This window comes from Protopterus annectens, chromosome 4.part0 (genome assembly GCF_019279795.1).
Source record: "Protopterus annectens isolate FY-2018-M chromosome 4.part0, PAN1.0, whole genome shotgun sequence".
Lineage (NCBI taxonomy): Eukaryota > Metazoa > Chordata > Ceratodontiformes > Protopteridae > Protopterus > Protopterus annectens.
The window spans coordinates 335,407,983-335,424,364 of NC_056733.1; the positions used below are offsets into that span (position 1 = coordinate 335,407,983).

Genomic DNA, 16,382 nt, shown 5'->3' on the forward strand with positions numbered 1-16,382 from the left:
AGTAGTGTTGTTGAGAGAAGAGATGAGACTGAGAAGGAGGTTTTGTAATGTTGTGGGTTTTTAGGAAGGAACAGAAGTAGTTTTGTTTTTTTTTTTTGGATTAAGTAGTAGTTTGTTGCTAGTTAGCCATTTTTCAGCAGACAGATGTGAGTCTTGGTTAAGGGATAAAAGGTGGGAGAGATTATCAGAACAGGATATGATAGTGGAATCATCAGCATATTGGATAAGAGAGGAGTGGGGGCAGGAAGAGCAAAGATTATTTGTAAAAATGTTAAAGAGGAGGGACCCTAGTATTGAGCCTTGGGGTACTCCAGTATAAACAGGATGGAAGGGAGAGGAGGCTGATAGCCACCTGACAGATTGGAGTCTATTAGAGAGGTAGCTAGTGAACCAGAGTATAGTAGATTGGGAGAGGTTAAGGTCTTTAAGTTTAGATATAAGCAGATTGTGGGATACAGTGTCAAAAGCTTTAGATAAATCTAGGAAGAGACAAGAGACTAGTTTGTTTTCATCACGAGCTTTGGCAATGGTCTGAGTGAAAGTTATAAGAGTGGTGGCATGCTATGATGGGGATGAAAACCATGTTGTGCTGGTGTTAAATTTTTCTGCATGAGGTGTTCAAAGATTTGTTTGTGAACACATTTTTCCATAATTTTGGAGAGGGGAAATAGGATTGCAATGGTGTGGTAGTTGGAAGGGTCTGTAGAGTTTCCTCCTTTATGGAGAGGAATGACATAAAATTTTTTTTCCATAGCTTGGGCACAGTGTTTTCAAGGATACATTGATTGATAAATATAGAAATTGAGTAGGCAAGTGAATTTGAGGCAATTTTGAGAAATGGCGTGAGTAAGCTGTCAGCAGAAGGGGAGCATGTCTTGAGTTTAGAGAGAGAGATCTGATGTATGCAGTGGATGCTGGTTTTAGAGAGACAGTGGAGGTAGGTGAAGTAAGGAGACTATCATTAGAAGGTGGGTTTGTAGACATATTTGTAGTAAAATATTTGATAGAATTGATGAAGAAAGTGTTTAGAAGAGTAGCAGTATCAACATCAGAGCTATTTGGACAGGGACTAGGTGTGGAAGGCTTGCCTGGATAAAGAATCTTGTTAATATTGTTCCAAAATAGGCTGGGGTCAGAGTGGTGATTATTTAGTGGTTTCTGATAGTATTGTTTTTTGTCATTGTCAATGTGCTTTTTGGTACAGTTCCTGAGTGCTCTCTAATTTTGTAGATGAGTTGGGAGATTAGTTCTTTTCCATAGCCTCCAGGCTCTGTCTTTCTGTAGCATAAGGTTAATGGTGGGTTGTATTAGCCAAGGTGAAAAGCTAGATTTTAGTCTAATTTTTTTCTGATGGGGGTCAGAGAGTTCAGGATATTAATGAAGATTTCATTGAATTTGGAGATGGCCTCATCTAAAGGTAGGTTAAGCAAGAAGGACCAGCTGAAGGAGAAAAGTATATTATTGAAGGTAGTAGGGTTCAAGTTAGAGAGTTTGAAGCAGTATTTATAATAGTGAAATCTATGAAGTTGAGGAGACTGTCTATGCACAAGGATGGGAAGATGGTCACTGAGAGAATCAAGAAGAGTACATGGACTGTGATAGATGTTTGGGTTGGAAGTTAGCACCAAATCAATAATTGTGCCATTGTTGGTTTGTTTAGTATATCCAGTAGGAGTAGAGATAAGTTGAGTGAAGCCATAAAGGTTAATGCAAGTACTGGGAAAGTCGGAGTTAAAAGTGGACCAGTCTCTGTTAACATCACAGAGGATAATGGTCTTGTAGGTGATGTTATCAGAGATCCAGGAGAGAAAAGGTTCTAAGATAGAAATGTTGTTTCCAGGGTGAATGTAGATTGCAGCAACAACAAGTATTTTGTGATTATTGAGTTTACAATTGATTATAAGGACCTCAGCAGGATGAAAGTTAGGGGGGGGAGTGGGAAGAGGGTAAAGTGAGAGTTGTTATGAATATAGAATGGGTACACCTCCAGCTTTTTTAGAGTGACAGTCAAGTTGGGAAATATTATAGCCTGGGAGAAGAAATTCTGAGTTAGAGATATGAGGTTGTAGCCAGGATTCCAAGAGTGCTAGAATGTCTGGTATATACTGAGTGATCATGGTGTGAAGAGGACATACTTTATTTGATATACTTTGTATATTAAGAGAGAATATAGTGAGGCTTTTGGAAGTATGGAGGTTAATGGAGTTAGAGGAAGTAGTAAGGTGAGGGGTGGTGGATATATTAGGAGAAGTTGGAAAGATGTTAGGACTATCAGTGGAACTGTGGGAAGGACTAGTGTTGTGAAGACCAGGACTGGGGTGAATGTCACCAAAGCATAGTAAGTTAACTAGGAAATTTAACTTGGAGAACATTAGGGGGGAAACAAGGAAAGTACTTAGGTCTGTTTTTTTGAGTACTGAGTGGAAGGATTTTAATTTTGTAGTAATGTGTAGTGCAGTTAGAGAATAGTGAGAGAGCAATTGGTAGTGGTGTGTAACTTTATATGGAGATAGGGAAGGATATGACACAGTTGTGGTCAGGGTGCCACCGTAAGAAGTAGAAATAGTTAGAATACTTAAGCAGGAAAAGATAACAAAGAGTGGATGCATGTTTGTGAGGGGTTGGAAGGTAGTCTAGAGCTGAGGTGGGTAGAGCAGAAATAGAATATTGGGAGGTAGGAATGTAGAAAGGAGATAGAGGAGAAAAAACAAAAGGTGTGAGAGGGGAGTATTGACATGAAAGTAGAGGGGAGAGAGAGAGACCTTACGTTCTGTGTGCAGATATATGGTGAGATAGAGGGTGTTGTAGATTAGAACAAAGAGCGAATGACAGAGTGTGGTGGGTGGAGTTTGAAGATGGTGTGGGGGAGTGGTTAACCTGGGAAAAGTATAAAGGTAATGAAAGTGGGATTGGATGGGAATGGGCATACGGTAGGGGAGCAGAGTGAGACCGAGCGTAGCGAGAGTGAATGGACCAGGTTTGCCCCAGTCCTCAGTGTGCTCGCAGTTGTCTAATTAAAACTATCAGTCACTGTAAGCACTAACTTGGATGGCAAGATAGCTTAAAGCCAGATTGGGTAAAGCTCTGAGTGCTAATCTCTTACTACTGAAAGGTTTATTTACTTGTTCCTTTTAAGTAACTTTAAGGTAGTGATGTAGGTTAGGGGGAGGTAGGTTGGAGTGAGGTTACAGCTCTGGAAAACTAGAAGTAAGGTTTGGAAATATTAAAGCAAGGAGCTGAAGGTGAAGTACAATTAATTAAAGTGGGACCGCAAAGCTGCTGGTGTCCCTGCTAGTGTGCAGCCCAGTAACTGTTAAATAATGTACAAGAGAAGTAAGTTATTATTTACCATTTTTCAGCATACATTGCTTAAAGTATTGCACACAAGAGTCACTGAGAGCCTTGGGACCCAGTCGCAGTCAAAGGCAAGGTCTTGCAGCCATGGGGGAAATGGAGACAATAGGTTGGTAGGCTGAGTGAGCTAGAAAGGGAGAGAGCAGATAAAGAGTTGGGTTAGGAAGAGAGTTGATATTGGATGAGTGGGGGACAGAGGATAAGCAGACAACAAAAAACAATATAATTTGGATTATTGCTTTAAACTAACAACTAACAAGTGGTAACTTATAAAGCATAGAGACTCAGCTAAACATAGTGTTATGTACAATCAAAAGAGATTAGCAATTGCACTGTATTAAGCTATGTTCAGTTCAGATCCATTCAGTAAGTGAACGACTTTAGGACAACAAAATATATAGATCGTATAAGGATTTCCCAGTTCAAAAAATACTTCCAGCTAGAGAACTGTAACTTAAAAATACCTACAGGTCTAGACTGCTATGTTTATACACATTGCTAGTGTTGGGAAACTCTATGCATAACAGAAGCACCTCATAAAGGAGGTTTTAGGCTGTTTACACTGGCTTTAGGCTGGAAAAATTATACTATGATCAGGCATAAGAATGCTCTATAAAGAGTCTCTATAGTATTGGAGTTTTAGGAGGGAAATACAGTGCAAACACAAGTAACAGCAAAAAAGACTATGTGGAGGCAGCACTACAGGTCTCTATAAGAAACTAAAAAAAGAAAAAAATAGCAGCCAATTGGTACTAAGGGGAAATGACTAGAAAATGTATAGCAACTTCATCAACAGTGACTCTCACATACAAAATATGACACTGCTGTACATAAAAAACTATTGGAGGTAATCATCAGTCAAACAACACAGCAATGAAAGCATGTCAGTTTTCCTTATATAAAAAGGTAGGTGACACAAACTCTGTACTAATAATGTACACATGCAAAATGTTCTTCTATCCAGGCAATGTTGTACTATAGCAATGTCTGTAGTGTCATAAATACATTCATAACAGTAAAGCAACCAGTTTGTTAACAGAGCCATCCTTCCCCTAGCCCTACCACAGTCTTGTATTCACAATATTGTCATTTTTCATTCTTCAGTGACACTCAGAAATCTCCATGTAAAGATATATTGTTCAGCCAGCAACACATCTTTGCCAGTTCAGTACTTCACAATTCAAGCATTGCATTTCTAGTGTCTGCACAATCAGTACGACACCAAAATAAATTATTTTTTCAGAGATCACTGATCATTTCCACTGCTGATTTCATGATTTTCCATTTACAAATGACAACTTTACATTCTTCACTAAAGATGTCATGCTATACCAATGATACGATCAAAGCAAAACATTTCTTAAAGTGAACTCTTCAATTTTGCATTATTTTAAATGTTTCATATTGATTTCTAATATTTCTAATATGTTTTCTTAATTTAAAAAGTCCACAGTATCCTAAGTCATTTGTCACCTAACCACAAGTTGATGTGGCAGTGTTAAACTGCTTCATGTAAAGTCAGGTTCATTTATAGGTTTGTATGCAAATTAGGCCCTTTTATGCTTAGCTGTATGAATCACAGTAATATGTGAATCTGTAAAGCCACTTATCCATGTAACTAGGTCTCATCTACTCATGAATGCAGCTTCAGGTTCATGTGAATGATCTGCAGAAACTGCAGAAAGCAGAGATGTCAACAGAAGTCCTCAGCAGTCCCCAGCATGCTGGAGGAACATATGGATAGCCTCAGTTATGCTCAAAGTTGAATATGATTAGAAAAAACAATATGGCATCATATGCATGTGGGTTTGCAAATCATGAACTGTAATCCCTGTCATTCTAATATCATCTGGCACACCTTATCACTGCAAAGCACTCAACATGTATTAAAAGTTGATACACACACAGGAATATTTATTTCTGGACCACTCCCCCCAACCCCCCCCCCCCCCAACAAATGAATACTGCTGCTCCTGCATGAGGCATGTATATATGACATTCAAATATAATACTCCAAAAGGGTAGTGAAGGCAATGCACAACAGCAATAGCAATTGTAAGTAATATAAAGAAAAACAATAACTGCATACTGACCATGTGACTAGAATGTTAATGTTTTCCTTAATTCCTTAAAAAAACATGTAAGGGACAAAGCATTTTTTGGTCAAACCAAACTTACCAATAATAACAGTACCTGGTTTAATGCCTCTGCAGGTCAATTGTCTTTGGTTAAGTTGAAGTCAAACTCCATTGGCAGTGGTTCTAAACTTGTGAACCACAGCCCTGCCCAGACCTTCTTCATTCTGGTTCTAGTGTTGGTACTTCTAATGATGGCAGCAACTGCAGAGGCATGAGGCCATGCTCCAAGCAAGTCAGATAAGGAGCCCAAAATTGCAGACTACCTTCTTAGTGTGTTGTACCTAGATAAGATCCAGGTATGTGTAATAAGCAGTCAGTAACAAAGACGTTTGTAAGGAATTGGGTGAGGACCTGACTTCCCTGACAGGAACTGCCCACTCTAGCTTACATTGCTGCCACAGTTATGGTGGCTTCAGAAGTGTAGGTCCAACCAGCTGACTAAGTGAGTTGACCAGGTAGTGGTGAGAAGATCAGAGTTCTATTGTAAGTATAGATTTTTTCTTGCGTTTTTGGTCATATTAACCATAGGTTTAAAATTAAACTAAAAGAAGGTTGCATAACTGAAGGTGTTTGCTAGAAGATACATGTGTAACTGCAAATATGCATTCATAATGCTATTATAATAATGCAAAAGAAAGCATAAACATATCTGTATACAGAACTGCATCTGTATACAGCTATATGGAATGCTTATGTAATAATATAATTTTCTGTACATGAGTATAGAAAAATATGTAAGTCTGTACACACACACATATATATATATATATATATATATATATATATATATATATATATATATATATATGTATATGTGTGTGTGAATTACAGATATGTATCTGCATGAGTACATCTACAACTATTTTCATGTATATAAATTATGTATTTATACATAAACAAAAAAATTGCATTGCTAAATAATTTCATTTACAGTATTGCATTACATAAGTTAGTAGTTGACGTGCATCCAGACATTTGTTGTATAGAAAGGATTTTGTTTGTGTAGTCCAGACTGTATAAGACAGTCATTTCTTCCACAATATTAACTGCACATACAAGATGCCTGAACCTGGTCAGGCACCACATTCTATTCAGAGTATTTAATGGGGAGGGGATGTAGGATACAGTGTCAACTGAATGACTAGCACATACTTTAGGGAGAAATGACCAGCCGCATTACTTCTGTATACATTTTAAAACATACCCTTATATGCTTACAGTTATTATGCAGAAAACTATCAAAGCACACATTATTGTATCAAAGTATATGTACAGCTAAGGAACTTCCTTGAATTGCTACATTTTTTCTGTGAGCATATATACCTTTTGCCTGAACATGCACAGTATAACATTTTAAAACATATGAACAGACAAGTTGTTCACAATTGTGAATGTGTAACAAGTTACTTATAACTTGCAATAAAGGGAAGATTGGCCCAGTATGAAAATCTAGATAGTAATAAATATTTAAAAATGCATAGTAAGCAAGCACAGCAGTAAATGAAATGCCTTGCATATTACTAATAGTTTTATCAGTGATGTTAAGAAACATAGATGAAATACAGGTAAACAACAATTGCCTTATATCTTCTCGTTCTAGTTGATGATGAGCTCAATTATACCAGGCATCAGTAATGTAGGAGAATGGTTAGACTGGTTAAAGCTGATGGTTAACATAAATAAAGTAGTAAATAGTATTCTGTGTTTAATTTTATATGGATATAGATACGGATATAGATATATGGATCCTTATCAGTTTTTTGAGTTTTCATAAACTCGAAATTCATATAGTTGAGACCATATGATAGAATTTTTGAAAACTTGAAGCTTTTGAATGGAGATCGCAGTACAGTGAGGTTAGGGAAATTTACCCTTTTCTTCACTGTAGTGTGATCTCAGAGTTGGTATATATAATTTGCAGGGGGTGGGGGGGTGCAGCCCCTAATACAGTGGGTGTAGTGGGGCTTGTCCCCTGCATAAATGTAAAAAAACATATAGTTATGTGGGGGGAGGGTTGTTTTTTTTTTTTGTTTTTTTGTTTGTTTTTTTTTTTGATGTTCAAGTTTTTGGAAACTCGATCATATGGTCTCATCCATTTGAATTTCAAGTTTCTGAAATTCGATCATCTAACATAGATCCATACATAGATATATATATATATATATATATATATATATATAGAGAGAGAGAGAGAGAGAGAGCAAATGATCAATTTTTCAGAAACTCAAAATAAATATCAATGAGACCATATGATTGAGTTTCTGAAAACTCGAACATCAAAAAACAAATACAAAAAAAAAAAAAAAAAACGGCAAAAATCTACCTTTTTTATATTTTTGCTGGAGGCTACATCCCCCACACCTCCTGCAAATTATATATACCAACTCTGAGATCATGCTACAGTGAAGACAAGTGTAAATTTCCCAATCCTCACTATACTGCAATCTCCCTTTAAAAGCTTTGAGTTTTCAAAACTTGATCATATGGTCTCAACTATGTGAAGTCTGAGTTCCTGAATACTCGATCAACTGATAATGACCCATATATAGATATATGTATATATATATATATATATATATATATATATATATATATATATATATATACATATACATATAGCTAGACAGAGAGAGATAGATAGATAGATAGATAGATAGATAAATAAAGAAATCATTTACAAAAGATGGTAACTGAAGCTCTATAGTGTATTCAGTATGTTACTGCAACCAAATATAAAAGATATGTCAATATATAAGTGCAGTATTCTGTCTTTAACTGATTTCCTAATGAATATAAAGAAATAATTTATGAAGGATGACAAATGAAGCAATAGAGTGCATTGAATACATTACTGCAACAAAATTTAAAAGATATAAGTGCTGTATTCAGTTTTTAATGGTTTACCTTCATGTGTGCGTATTGCACAAGGGCGAACTGCAATTGTCCAAAAGGCAGTTTGCAAAGTTTGCAAACGCCGAATGGAAAAGGTTCGAATGTGCAATGAGTGAATGCACAGTGACATTCGCTCAATGCACATTCGACATTCTGGGGCAGATTGCACTATAGTGGGGATCGGAAAATGGTCCCTTTCTCCACTGAAGTGCGATTTCGGAGTTTGAATATTAAAGTGGGGGGTGTGGGGGGCGATTACATTTTTCTTTCGATATTTATGTTCGAAAATCAGTGAATCTGCTTTTCGATTTGCTGATTTTCGAACATATTAAATTGTCACTGTTTTGACTTTCATGGTTACGATTCACTCATATGAGCAATCACACCACTGTGATTCAGTAATATCATAGTAAACCATTTTTAACTGATATCTATAAGATGCAAGTATTTCTAAATGGTGTTTTTATAACAGTATTGCAAATAAATTCATATCAGGCACAAATATTATTTTTTATGTTAGTATAGTAGACTGCAAAATGTAAAACCCCTCAAAACATGATAGCAGTACACTCTTTCTTCCCAAGTATACATAAGGACTTCCTGTATCATTTCATCCCAAATATGCATTAGCAGTTCTCATATCCTTTATCCCACATACACATATGCACTTCCCAAATCAGTAGTCCCATGTATGCATAAGCACTTCCCATATGTTCTATTTATCTTTAATTTATAAAAATAAAATTATTTTAAAGTAAGAAATGGAATGCTGTGCAACATTATATGTGAATTTATTGTGTGTATTTTCTCTTTTGTCCCCCTTCACTGTTTTTCTTGTTTTAATTAAGCATTCCTTTTCCCTGTTTCATTTTCTTTCTGTCCCAATTATGTTCATTTTTTTACAGATCCAAATTCCTCAGGAACAGCCCAGGCACATACCTCCCAGGATAGGGAGAGTTCCCTCTCTGCTTGTTCAGAGAAGTCCTTGCAGGGTCAGGGTAGTTACACCAGTCTGTAGGCACCATGTAATATCGTAGCCTGGCAAACCTCACTGAATGAGGGTTTTTGGGACTAGATTGAGGGCATGCTGAAGCAGGTCATATACAGTTGGCTTCAGCCAATCAAGGTCTCTCTTCAGCGCTTGAAGACTTGCTGCTCCCCATTTGTGCTGACCACCACACCACCACAGGTCTCTACCCCTCAACATCGGGATTCTCCACTGCAAATCCATCTGGCAGTGGAAACATATGAGGCTGTGTTGGAAATGTTTGAGACACTGTGGACTGGAGACTCTTGTTGTCACCACTCATCATAATACCTTCTTCCCTTAACCTTTCTCCTACACTCTTACCTACTTCCCACCCTTCACTACCCTCATATTAAAAAAATCTTGAAAAAATAAAGGGTTTGTCTCCCACCAAAACCATAGTGCCCTTCCTCCCCCACATCCTCCAGCACAACCCTCTCGATGTGTTTTTTTCTGTCTCCCTTTTTGTTGTATCGCCCCCTTTTCAGTTTTTCCAGTCTCCCTCTTTCCATTCTTTAAAGCAAACAACAAGGTGTCCACATAAGGATATCCCTATATAAAACATTTTAACCCCCTTTTTTAATATTAGTAGTAAATGCTGCACAGTCTACCACTTGCCTAGTCTTGTGCCTCAGTAATATACAAATACATACAAAGTCTTACTAAGCCTACGACTTTCACTTAGAACTTTGTATGTATTTAATGCTTAACTTCAGGTAGTTATGCTTTCTCCATAAGTCGACATGTTTTTCAAAATAACTAGAACTCAGCAAAGGCTGGCTGTAGCTCCAAAATAAGGAATAGACCATAGGGATTGGTGTATTTGAATTTCATTTTAATGGTTTTATTGGTTTATTGCATAATGAACCTTGTATTTAAGCTATTGTGAATGTTCATGTCATTGTCTGATGAAGTCCTGGTGGAGAGGGACGAAAACGCGATTTGTTTGCTGTCTGTGAAGTGCGTTAATAAATTGAACTGTTTTCATTAAGATTTGCTGTTTCGCGACTTTTGTGGCTCTTTGGAGAATTTCTGGTTTATTTTGGAGCTACAGCCAGCCTTTGCTGAGTTCTAGTTATTTTGTTGGTGGTTTGGTCGCGTATGGACTTTGCAATTGCAAACTAAGTTATGGAATCGGATAAGCAAGAGGAAGTGGGGCAGACACGCAAGCTGATTGGACAGCTAACAGAACTCATCGACTTGCTCACTCCTCTTTGCAGCAGTCTACTTCCTGCCAAAATAAAAGTCAATGGACATGGAGATCCAACGGATGCGTTACTTGGGCCAACTGCTAAATGAAAGAGGGAGCTTATTGGCGGTGATGATCCAGCCGGCGACCCTGACGAGGATGAAGGCACCAGTTTTGACCCATTAAGAACGCCAAGGATTTTGGATGCAAGGGCAGGAAATAAGGAAGCGACTGATAGAACATACTATCAGCAAGGGGCTAGACCGAAATCTTCCCTAGCACCTAAAGGTACTGTTATTTTTGACTGTTTAACCACAACTGAGTGGTTACAAAAAGAATACTTGTTCACAAGTGACAAACCTAAAGTTACTAATAACCGGAATGATGGTGACACTTATATGGTTAAATTAAATAAGTTAAATAAATTAATGACACAATACAGAACATTAAGCATTGAAAATGCATACCTCAATGAATGTTTAACAAAGGAAATAGTCCCTAAGGGGCTTAGGGTATATAAGTACCCAAATAATGTAGAAATTGGCTCTTTGTTTCATGAATGCTTGATAAAGGTATTTAACAAATGTGGACTAGAGATTGTTCAGTTAATAATAGAGGAAAATGAAAGAAGACAAGAGACACTGGGGAGAGACATTCATGAATTAGATACATGTATTAAGAATGATTTAGTTTTTAGTATTGTAGAAGAAAAAGAGAAATATTTTAAAGTTAGAAAAGACATTGATGCACATTGTGAGATCACTATACAACGTAAGATGGGGAAACTTCATAGAGATATTCAGGAATATAATAGTAAGACCAGTTACCCAAACCCAGTAGGTGTTAATAAAAGGAGATACAATGAAACACCTTATCAACAGAATAATAGAAGAAGGGATAAGGAAGAAGAGTGGAGGGGAGTAGACATATATGATGTTGAGTTCCCACCCTTGGAGTATGAGGGAGAGAGAGTTCAACCCCCTCAGTATAGGAGAGAAAATTTTCGGATGAGAGGAGGGAGAAGGGGGAGGGGAAGATATTAAAATGTACCCCCACCCCAAGTGAGATTTTGAATGACTCACTAGGTATTACAACAGAAAATGATAAAAGTACATACAAAGGTTTCTCTATTTATAATTTTAGTGAAATTATATTGACTAAAGAACACTTTAACTTACTGAGTAAGGGTCTTAAATACATCCCAACTAAAAAAGGAGAGGTAACAGGAACAATTCTCGATGTCAAATTATTTATAAGGAAGGTTAATTTAGCCATTTTAGCCTCAAGAGCTGGGTTCCATGGAAATAACCAAGAAGGGGTAAGGTTAACTAGGAGTTCTCTATATAACCCACCCTTAATGCCTCAATTAAAGAATCTAGAAAATGTGATTGAAAAAGAAATCCGAAGAACTATGACAGGGAATAAGTTCAATGACAAAAACAACTTAAAGGAAAAAGAAAAGGAAGTATTGGATGACCTAATCAATAGTAAGGGTGTGAGAATAATGAAACCGGATAAGGGAGGGGGAATCGTGATTATGGACAAAATTATATATGAGGCTAAAATGAATTCTATATTAAGAGATGAAGGTAAATATAAGGTAGTGTCCAAGAATGAAATAGAAATAGCATATAAGAAAATTGACTTAATGCTACAAGCCTTGTTAATAGAGAAAGTAATTGACATGAAAACTTTCAGATATTTTGAAATTCAGAAGCCCAGGGTAGCCACAATCTTTGGTATTCCCAAAGTTCATAAAAACCAGGATGACCCCCCCCTAAGACCCATAGTTACTGCAGAAGGGGCCAAGACAGTACCCTTAGCAAAATTTGTAGATGAAAAAGCTAAACATATTTGGGTCAACAATAAGATCATATTAAAGGATTCCTGGGATTTTATAAGAGAGCTCACACCTGAAGTTTACAAAGATGATTTATTGTTTATTACTATTGACATCATTGATCTTTTTTCGAGTATTCCCTACAAAGAAGGGATGGATTATTTTGAACAAAGTATTTTTTTAGATCAGAAAATGACCCATGAAGAAAAAATAGCCACAGTTGCTCTCATGGACACAATTTTAAAATATAATTTTTTAATTTTTGATGGTGAATACTATCAACAGATTAAAGGGGTGTCCATGGGAGTAGCATGTGCCCCGACATAGGCAAATATAGTCCTGTCACAATGGGAAGATTATTATATAATGAATTCCAGTTTTAAAAAGTATTGGATATTATACCATAGATTCCTGGATGACATTGTAATTTTCTGGACCGGAGGAAAACAAAAGTTTTTGGAATTTTTTGAATATATTAGTGCGACAACAAGTTTTCTAAAATTTACATATGTCATAAATGCAGATACTCTAAATTATTTGGATGTTGAGGTTATTAAAGTGGACCACAATTTTGAAACTAGGGTGTTTAGAAAAACAACATTTTATAATTCCTACCTACACTACGACAGTTCACACCCCCCTCACTGTAAGAAAAATATAGTCAAGGGACAATTTGTGAGGGGGTCGAGGATGACAAGTAGAGACTTAGACTTCAAACAAGAATGTGACAAACTGGAAACAATGTTTTTAGAAATAGGTTATCCTACTACATTTGTTCATGATATTAGGAAGGAGGTAGAAATAGGTAGGAAAGACAGATTTCAACCTATAAAGGGAGTCATGGAAAGTAACTTTAAGGAAGAGAATAAGAATGGACCCAATAAGAATGAAGAAATATTACAAAAAAGACTAATTATAGAATTTAACTCTACTAATAAAAATATGAAAGACATCATATGCAAGGAATGGGACAAATTCCTTTCGTTTACGGACATGGAGGAAATAAAATGTATGGTACCACAAGTTATTTATAGAAACCCACCATGTATATGCAATATGATAGAAAGAAATGTTCTAGAGAAGAGAGGGACCAGTTTGAGAAAGAAGGGTACCTTTAAATGTGGACGGTGCCAACAATGTCCACATATTATGAATAAGGGAGAGGTATACATTGAAAGTAGGAAAATGAAAATAAGAAGTGAAGAGTATTACAATTGTGATACACAAGGAGTTGTATACCTGGTAATTTGCCAGAAATGCTGCGCATTTTATGTTGGCAAAACCGAAAGGTCCCTGAAAAAACAAATCTATGAGCATATGTATGATATTAGTAGAGCAAAAGGGGCAAATGCATTATACAAACATCTGAAAGAATGTAAAGAAGCTAAATATTCATGGTTAGTATTGGAACAAGTTAAGCGTGATATTAGAGGTGGTCCATGGGAAGATATCTTAGAGAATAAGGAACTATGGTGGCAGGTTAGAATGGACGCAAGTAGGAAGCCTGGCCTCAATGAAATGGTTTCCATAAGACCACTATTAAAAATAAGAGCTAATAAAATATGAAAATACATGAGAAATGTTGCATCACTGTCTTATTAAATAGTGGTCTACAATATATGCATTATACATAATAAATATTTTAATAATGGTACATTTTTTAATATTTATGTGTTATTTAATGTTGCTGATCAATTCATGTATAAATCAATATTTATTTACAATATATAATATATAAAAATTTTAAATTTTATGTATTTACAACTTATTTATTTAAAATACATCATATTCAGAAATGTTTTAAAGTTATTTAAGAAATCATAAGGTAATTTATGGGATGTATTTGCAGGTTTTGCACACTAGAGGGAGTTATATCAATACAATATGTGAAAGAATTTTCAATGAATGTGGTTTTAAATACACATTGAATTATTTATATTTATTATTGTTTCCCATGTTATATAAGTTAGGATTGAGGTTTATGCAGTAGTAAATGGTTGAAATGTAATTAATTTAAAGGAATAATAGGAGAGTGTTAGAAACATGAATATAATGTTTTTTTTTTCATTCTCATGAATATGTAACAGTGTCACTGAATATTAATAAGGAATAGACCATAGGGATTGGTGTATTTGAATTTCATTTTAATGGTTTCATTGGTTTATTGCATAATGAAACTTGTATTTAAGCTATTGTGAATGTTCATGTCATTGTCTGATGAAGTCCTGGTGGAGAGGGACGAAAACGCGATTTGTTTGCTGTCTGTGAAGTGCGTTAATAAATTGAACTGTTTTCATTAAGATTTGCTGTTTCGCGACTTTTGTGGCTCTTTGGAGAATTAATGTTTTTCAAAATGCCTACACATTCCTTAGTCAGCATAAGTAACCTGCAGTTAGCTTATGTAGTAGCAGTTCTTGCAGATTAACAGCCATGCAGCTACAAAGCCCTGGACTATGAATACCATCCTAACTGTTGTCTCACTTGCTTTATAAAAGAATTCTTTCAATAGTCCTGCAAATTGCCATACATTTTCTGTCTACACTACAGACCAATGTACCTACTCAAAAATGTGTTTGTATTTGAGGGAACCCATCACATAGTTTCACAACTGCTCTGAAATCTTTCATGCAAAAAAGTATACTTACACACGTTAGGGCAGTAAGGCATTCACAGGCTCCAGTCCCGACTGTAGCATAGGGTATTTTGTTGGCTGTAATCCCAGCTTGTGTAAAAATATATGTAGCATAGAAATATATCTGAATGGGGTGTAATGAAACAGAAACACATCAGAATCTACAGGTACAAAAATCTGCTGTTAATAGATAACAATTATAGCAAAAGACTTCTGTTTTTACTGTTGCTCTGGTAGAATGAAAACCTGTTCTTATGAAGCTATCAACCAGTAATTCCAAAAGGTGGCTATTCAAGCAGTTACAGCAAAAATGCAATGATCAAACAAACCACAGTATTGCTTTATTGGGGGCGTGGCCAAGGATGAACACAGGATAGCAGCAGATTTCTTCAGCTCCACCAATTTCACTGCACTGACAGGAAATAATTACTTAAAAAATTAATTTATGAAGTAATTTTCTTTCTAAATATGTTTGTTTTATCTATTTCTTGAACTATATCTAAAAAAGAAAGGAAATTTTAAAAATATTCCTGTCAGAAATCACCTTGGAAATTTTCTTGTCAGTTTCTCTGTTTGAAATGAGTTCCAGTAAGACAAATTCTCAAGACTCCAGCATCAAGAAAGAACTCCAGTCTTTGATATCTACAATCCAGCAACTTACTGCTAAGATGGATAAACTGGATACTAAAATTGATACCTTCATAGAAAAAACTACAAAACAAATAGACTTGTTACATATAGATTTGCAACAACAGAAGATCCAGATTACAGGCATAGAAGAGACTGTAAATGACATGGAAAATAGAATCCAAGAAGAGGAAATCAACATTGAGTTTTTGCTGAAACAAAATACACATCTACAAACAAAGCTTGATGACCTGGAAAATAGATCTAGGTGCAATAACATTAGGATTTTTGGACTGCCAGAAAATATTGAAGGTAACAATATTACTTCTTTTTTAACAACATGGCTCCCTAAAACTTTAGACTTACCAGAAGCATTCTCTTTTGGTATCGAAAGAACACATAGATCTATAGCTAATACTAACTCTAACAAAAACTATCCTAGATCAGTTATAGTTAGATTTCTATCATCTTTTGATAAAGAGATGGTTCTTAAATCTGCTTGGGCTAAAGCTCCTGTTAAGATTAATGAGACAACTGTGCGTTTTGACAATGACTATTCTTCCTTGGTAATATCTAAAAGAAAAGTTTTTCTGCCACTAATAAGGGAGCTTAAAAAAGCACAGTTTAAAACATACCTTCTGTTTCCTGCCAAGCTAAAAATCTTCCTTCCTGATGGTCCTAAA

At 35.9% G+C, this 16,382-nt stretch overlaps 1 protein-coding gene across 1 annotated transcript in view; it reads right to left on the reverse strand.

Moving 5' to 3' along the window:
* LOC122800251 (solute carrier family 2, facilitated glucose transporter member 11-like) overlaps nucleotides 1-16,382 on the reverse strand; it is a 400,142-nt gene that overhangs the window by 110,023 nt on the left and 273,737 nt on the right. The window contains exon 8 of the mRNA XM_044069742.1: nucleotides 15,086-15,196. Within this exon, the coding sequence (XP_043925677.1) occupies nucleotides 15,086-15,196 (111 nt within the window). The remainder of the gene's footprint in view (nucleotides 1-15,085; nucleotides 15,197-16,382) is intronic.